Source organism: Otolemur garnettii, unplaced genomic scaffold (genome assembly GCF_000181295.1).
Source record: "Otolemur garnettii isolate 467f Iridium unplaced genomic scaffold, OtoGar3 scaffold00025, whole genome shotgun sequence".
Lineage (NCBI taxonomy): Eukaryota > Metazoa > Chordata > Mammalia > Primates > Galagidae > Otolemur > Otolemur garnettii.
The window spans coordinates 14,743,962-14,751,293 of record NW_003852420.1 but is presented as its reverse complement, the minus strand read 5'-3'; the positions used below and the strand labels follow the sequence as shown (position 1 = coordinate 14,751,293).

Below are 7,332 nucleotides of genomic sequence, written 5' to 3'. Positions count from 1 at the left end.
GCCCGCCACAACGCCTGTCTATTTTTTTTTGGTTGCAGCCTTCATTGTGGTTTGGCGGGCCCAGGCTGGATTCGAACCCGCCACCTTAGGTGTATGTGGCTGGCACCTTAGCCACTTGAGCCACAGGTGCTAAGCCAATCCAGGCCTTTCAATGGAGATCTCTGGTGCACAGGGGCCTAGTGTCAGTGTTTGCAAAAGCTCCCCAGGGAGTTCCCCTGCATGGCCAGGGTCTGGAGTCACTAACCAAGGCCAGTGTCTTTGGTGTGCCTCAGAATCCCCTGGGAGCTTTCCTTGCCCCAGCCCAGACCTATAAAATCAAAATGGGACAGGCTGGGAAGTGACCAGGGTGACTGTGTGTGTGTGTGTGTGTGTGTGTGTGTTTGAGACAGTCTCACTGTGTTGGCCTCGAGAGAGTGCCGTGGCATCACAGGTCACAGGAACCTCAAACTCTTTTTTTTTTTTTTTTGAGACAGAGCCTCTAGCTGTCCCCCTGGGTAGAGTGCCGTAGCATCACAGCTCACAGCAACCTCCAACTCCTGGGCTCAAGCAAGTCCAACCCCTGGGCTCAAGCGAGTTTCCTACCTCAGCCTCTCAAGTAGCTGAGACCACAGGCGCTCGTCACAATGCCTGGCCATTTTTTGGTTGCAGCCGTCATTGTTGTTTGGTGGGCCCGGGCTGGATTAGAACCTGCCACCTTAGGTGTACATGGCTGGCGCCTTAGCCATTTGAGCCACAGGCACTGAGCCAGGAACCTCAAACTCTTAAGCTTAAATGATTCTCTTACCTTAACCTCCCAAGTAGCTGGGACTATAGGTGCCTGCCACAACGCCAGGCTATTTTTTGCTATAGTTGTCATTGTTGTTTAGCTGGCCCAGGCCAGGTTTGAACCCGCCAGCCTCGGTGTATGTGGCTGGCACCATAACCACTGTGCTCCAGGCACTGAGCCAGGGTGACTGTGTTTTTAACAAGCTCCATGGGTGATTACGTGTTGGGAATCCTGATCCTCTACTTTGGATATATATTGGCCTGGCTTCTCATGGAAGTTCAGGTGAGTGTCTGGTAAATGCTGATTAGAGATAGATCAGAAGGCTGAAACCTTTCTCACAATGCAGCAAGTGTTTGAGGACTTCTGCCACTCTTGGGGACACAGAGTAAAATACAAAGTGTGGCAAAAGGGCTGAGCTGGTGGCTCACACCTGTAATCCCCAGTATTTTGAGATTCTGAGACAGAAGGATCACTTATAGCAGGAGTTTGAGACCAGCCTGGGCAACATAATGAGACCCCTGTCTCTAAACCAAAAAAAAAAAAAAAGCCAAGTGTGATGGTGCACATCCATAGTTCCAGCTACTCAGGAGGCTAAGGCCAGAGTATCACCTGTGCCCAGGAGTTTGAGGCTGCAGTAAGCCATCTCATTCCAGCCTGGGTGACAGAGGAAGACCCTGTCTCTAAAAAAAATAAATAAATAAAAGAGAGAAGAGAAAGAAATGACAGCAGTTTGTGCAGTGTTTCACAGTGTTTAACAGAGTGTTCCTACCCACCTTCAAGGCTCTGCTCTCAGGGGGCCTCCCTGAGTGGAGGGTAGAATAGCCTTGCACTTGGGCTCCAAACACCTAACCCCCAGCCCCCAATGCTCTTCTATAGCCTCTGGCTGTCCACACACAAACTGAGGATAAAAAAGTGTCCACTGCGTGTGGCCGTGGCTGAGAGAGCCTTCTGGAAGCAATGTCACTGACATTTGTTTACAATTGAGTGAAGCCATTGCTCTTCTTGACTCTGCTGTTGTCCCGGGAGCAGGAGACCAGTAAATACTGTTTTACTGAGGCTGAGCGGGCCTTATTTCACATGGGTCTCATTCTTCTTTGTCCCAGGAGAAAAAGAAAGAGGTCTGCTCTATAAAGTGGTTGGGGAGGCAGGCGGGAGGTGGTGGAGGCAGTGTGGCCACGTGGCTGGGGACAGTGGCTGGGTGCTGGGCGCTGGGCAGGTGTCATTTTTTATGAATGATTTCCTGCCAGGTAGAGAAGCTGACTCAGCCCACTGCCTCCCATGGGCTGGCGTGGGCCTACTTTTCCGGAGCTGAATACTAATCTGCCCGGGGCAGCTGGCTCAAGGGAAGGAAGGGCCCCCAGCTTTGAGGAGAGGGCAACTGTGCCTCTTGGCAGTTTTTCTCCCCCAGAGCTTTTCTTAGCTTGTCCGGGGTGTGCTGTGGGGGAGGAGGCAGGGCTCACCTAGCGTTTCCCCTCCTCCTCTCCCTCTCCCCCTCCTCCTCCCAGGCTGCTGTCAGCAGCTTTCAGCTTCACTGCCTGCCTCATGCCTCCTGCACTGCCTTAAGCAGATGTGTCTGTGGGAGGGGGTGAAGGTTGCTCTTTGAGAACCCCTCCACTCAGCAGGCCTCCGCAGCCAGTCCTGGAACCCAGAAGGCTCCTCGAGGGTGGGCATGGACTGAGCTCTTAGGAGACCAGGGAGGCAGAGCTGGGGAGGGATTCTGCCTTCTCCACCTGAGCACCAGCCAAGGAGCACTCTCCCCAGACAATTCCAGCACTGGCTCTGTCATCTCCTTGGGGTCAGAAAAATCATTTCAGAGAGACACTCTCCTGTGTTTGTGGCCAGTGTGGGAGAGTTTACAGGCCTATCTCAAAGACCAGGCAGGAGGCATGTGCCCCAAGCATGGGTGTATGTGCCATGAGGAAGGGAAAAGGAAGGGAATTTGTGGAATGTCTAACCACCTATTAGGCCTCAGGAGTGCCTGTTATCAATCCCCTGCCTCCCAGGGGCCCATGCAGAGCTGTTTAGCCTGCAGACACCTAATTTCACTGAATTCTTACCTTAAGAAGTAGTTGTTATTGACCCATTTTACAGAATAGGAGACAAGCTCAGGGAGGGAAATTCATCTGCCCAAAGTCACCCAGCAACTAAGTGGGGGAATGTGGCTTCAAATCAAATCTGCCTAGGCCTAAAGCCATTTCTTACTCTTCACTCTGCCTCATGGAGGGAAAATCCATGAAGAATGTGAATTTGACTCGGCACCCATAGCTCGGTGGTTAGGGCGTCAGCCACATATACAGGGGCTGGCGGGTTCAAACCCAGCCCAGGCCAGCTAAACAATAATGACAACTATAACAAAAAATAGCCAGATATTGGGCTCGGCCCCTGTGGCTCAAGCGGCTAAGGCGCCAGCCACATACACCTAAGGTGGCGGGTTCGAATCCCCAGCCCGGGCCCGCCAAACAACAATGATGGCTGCAACCAAAAAATGGCCAGGCATTGTGGCGGGCATCTGTGGTCCCAGCTACTTGGGAGGCTGAGGCAGGAGACTCGCTTGAGCCCAGGAGTTGGAGGCTGCTGTGAGCGTGATGCCATGGCACTCTACCCAGGGGGATAGCTTGAGGCTTCGTCTCAAAAAAAAAAAAAAAAATAGCCAGATATTGTGGCAGGTGCCTAGTGTCCCAGCTAGGAGGTTGAGGCAAGAGAATCACACAAGCCTCAAGAGTTGCTGTGAGCTATGATGCCATAGCACTCTACTGAGGGCGACATAGTGAGACTCTGTCTTTCTTTTTTCTTTTTTTTTTTCGGTCGGGGCTGGGTTTGAACCCGCCACCTCTGGCATATGGAGCCAGCGCCCTACCCCTTTGAGCCACAGGTGCTGCCCAATGAGACTGTCTTAACAGAAAACAAAGAATGTGAATTTAGAGGGAGATGCTGTCTTGTTGGGCACCAGAAGAGAAGTGGGGGCTGGGAGTCAGGGGCTAGGGTCTAACCTGCTACACAACTTGGGGTGGTCTCCATTCTTTCTCTGCTCCTGTTACCCTGTCTGTACCCCCAGAGGGCTGGGACCAGTGGTGGGGTTTTTTCCTCGTGAATGACCTCACTGGGGCCCAGACACTGGCTTGCTAGGAAAGGTTTACTTGCCACAGCACCTTCCTGTGGTTCTTCTTTCCTTTTTTTTTTACTTTTTTGAGAGTGTTACGTTGTCACCCTCGGTAGAGTACCGTAGTGTCATAGTTCACAGCAACCTGAAACTCTTGGGCTCAAGTGATTTTCTTCCCTTAGCCTCTCAAGTAGCTGGGAGAATAGACGCCCACCACAACACCTGGCTATTTTTAGAGATGAGGTCTTGCTCTGGCTCAGGCTGACCTTGAACCTGTGAGCTCAGGCAATCCACCCATCCTAGCCTCCCAGAGTGCTAGGATTGCAGGCATGAGCCACTGTGCCCAGCAGAGACAGGGTGGTCTCCAACTCCTGAGCTCAAGCAATCTACCTGCCTCCGCCTTCCAGAGTACTAGGATTCTAGGTGTGAGCCACTGCACTCAGCCTTGTGGTTCTTTTTTTACTCTTTCACTTGCCCTCTCAGGCTCTCTCAGCTCAGAAAAAGAAAGGCTCTTCTGGTAAACGGTGCTGAGCCCTACTCCCAGCTCTGCCTGCCAGGGGCTCTGTGAACCTGGGCAAGTCACTAGCCCACCCAAGCCTCAGAGAACAGGGACCATGAGCCTCATTCTGCCTCCGTCCGTCCTAAGGAATCAGGGAGAAGGTGGATGTCTAGGACTCTGGGACATGCTTAGGGAAGGAGGAGCCTCCAGCTTCTTGTCTCTCTAGCAGTAGCAGCAGCAGCAGCATTGATCAGCCTGCTGCCATTATCAACACACACTTGGAGGCAATTTGCAGGTGGCCACAGGCAGCAGGAGCAGAGGGGAGGACGCAGCCTCTGGAAGGCCTGGAAAATCTAGTTGCTGGATTTATTTATTTTTTATTCTGAGATAGAGTCTCACTATGTCACCCTCAGTAGAGTGCGTGGCATCACAGCTCACAGCAACCTCAAACTCTTTGGGCTTAAGTGATTCTCTTGTCTCAGCCCCCCAAGTAGCTGGGACTACAGACACTCGCCACAATGGCCAGCTATTTTTTTGGTTGCAGTTGTCACTGTTGTTTAGCTGGCTCAGGTCAGATTCAAACCCACCACCCTTGGTGTATGTGGCTGATACCGTAACCACTAAGCTACAGGCGCTGAGCCCTGGCTGTTTTTTTCTTATTGTTGTCATTGTTGTTTAGCAGGATGGGGCCGGGTTCAAATCTGCCAGCCCCGGTGTGTGTGGCCAGCGCCCTAACCCCTGAGCTATGGACGCCGAGCCATAGTTGATGGATTTAGAGCAGCAGGGTTCAGGTCTTCTTCTGCTGTCATATCTGCAGGCCAAGTCATGCCTGCTCCTTTGTCCTGGTCTTTGTGCCAAGTCTCTGAGAAGTGCCCCTATCCTGCTAGCCAGGAGAGGAAAGAGAACAGCAAGCATGGCTGGTGATGCTGGAAAGAAGATCAGAGGTCCTAGTATGACAGCAGTTTGAACAAGCTGGCAAGTTCAAACACAGCAGGTACCTGGATGTCCCTCTCAGTGTTGCCTGGGAGGGACATCTCTGCAATCAGCATGCTGGCTTCCTCCTTGCAGCCCTATCCTTATTGCTTGCAGGTCCATGGCAAGTTGCTGCCTCTCCATGCCTCAGTTTCATCATCTCCAAAATGGGAGCAGTGCCTCCTTGGGCTGGTGGAGGCATAAATGCAGTCAAGTGTGTGCCTGGCACCTGCAGTGAGCTGTCAGTGACAGCCATCGCTCAGCCCATCTCTTGTGTTATGCTGCCTGCTGTTCCCCAGATGGAAGCGACTTCACAGTGCCCTGCAGAAACTTCCCTTGAGCACCAGATGCCTGCATTGCACTTCTTCAGGAGTCTGTCTCCCCATCTGGACAGTGGGCTGGGATCCTGGAGGTCTGACACACCTCCCAGCTATTGCTGGAAGGAGTTTTTTTTTTTGAGACAGAGTCTCACTTTGTTGCCCTTGGTAGAGTGCTGTGGCATCACAGCTCACAGCAACCTCAAACTCTTGGGCTCAAGTGATTCTCTTGCTTTAGCTTCCTGAGTAGCTGGGACTACAGGCACCCACAACAATGCCCGGCTACTTTTAGAGATGGGGTCTCGCTCTAGCTCGAGCTGGTCTGGAACTCCTGAGCTCAGGCAATCCACCCACCACAGCCTCTCAGAGTGCTAGGATTACCAGTGTGAGCCACTGCACCTAGTCCTAGAAAGATGTTTTGACAGTCTTAGGGGGACCCTCTCCCCGCACTACTCTGTGCCACCCCCTCTACCCCAGACTCCTCCTTGGAGAGCGAGGGTGCGGTGGCATTTCAGAAGCCCCATGACACCAGGAGAGGCGATATCACCCACACTGCCCAGGAGAAGCGTGGCTGTGGACCCAGCACTTCCTCTTCGCGCACACCTGCCGCTTCCTGCGCTGGTGGCTTCTGCTCCTCTGTGAGAGCTGATAAGCCGGCCCATGGGGAGGCCCAGAGCCGCTGCCCACCGCACCTCCCCCAGCCTGGCTCTGTAGAAGGCCTCTAACTTAAGAGGTACTTGATATGTGGTCGCTGGATATATGCCTCTCCCGGGCACTGACAAGGTGGACGGGGGAGCTGACTAAGGAATGTCCTCTGACTTGCCAAAGACATCTTGAGGGCAGCTTTGCAACTCCCATCACTGAGGTTTGAGCTACTGTTGGAGAGAAGGAGAAAAAGTGGAGGTGGAACTGCAATAAGCAGCTGGGTTCAGGGATCTAAGGGCACTGGACCCCAGAGACCCCATGCGTCTGTGACAGATCTTGGTCAGTAGCAGTGAGATCCAGAAAAGGCAGTGAGTACAAATGACATGCAGGGGCTCAGTGCCTGTAGCTCAGTGGCTAGGGCACCAGCCACGTACACCAGAGCTGGCGGGTTCAAATCTAGCCCAGGCCTGCCAAACAACAATGACAGCTACAACCAAAAAAATCAAAAAATAGCCGGGGTGTTGTGGCAGGTGCTTGTAGTCCCAGCTACTTGGGAGGCTGAGGCAAGAGAATTGCTTAAACCCAAAAGTTGGAGGTTGCTGTGAGCTGTGACGCTATGGCACTCTACCAAGGGCAACATAGTGAGACTTCGTGTCAAAAAACAAACAAACAAAAAACCCAAAATGACATGCGGGGCTGTAGGCAGTCTGCCTGGTCAGCTGGCACTCAGGGGCCATGTGGCCTAGGACAGTGTCTGAGCTGCCATTATTTCCTAGACACTGGCCTATATGCTACAGCGGGAGGGGTGGCCATCCAGACCACCTTGCTGACCTCATCAGGTGCTGCTCCTGGAAGGTGGCGGAAGGTGGAGGAACTCTAAATGAGGCAGAAATATCAGAACCAGGATGTGTTGTTAAAAGACCATCCTGTTGGCTCAGCGCCTATAGCTCAACCGGCTAAGGCGCCAGCCGCGTACACCTAAGGTGGTGGGTTCGAATCCCCAGCCCGGACCCGCCAAACAACAATGATGGCT

General features: G+C 52.9%; 1 protein-coding gene across 1 annotated transcript in view; it reads left to right on the top strand.

Moving 5' to 3' along the window:
• Positions 1–973: 973 nt before the first annotated feature.
• Positions 974–7,332, top strand: part of LOC105886819 (uncharacterized protein C20orf203) — a 32,367-nt gene continuing 26,008 nt past the window's right edge. Inside the window, 1 exon segment of the mRNA XM_012804084.1 lies at positions 974–1,048. Coding sequence (XP_012659538.1) covers positions 974–1,048 — 75 coding nt within the window.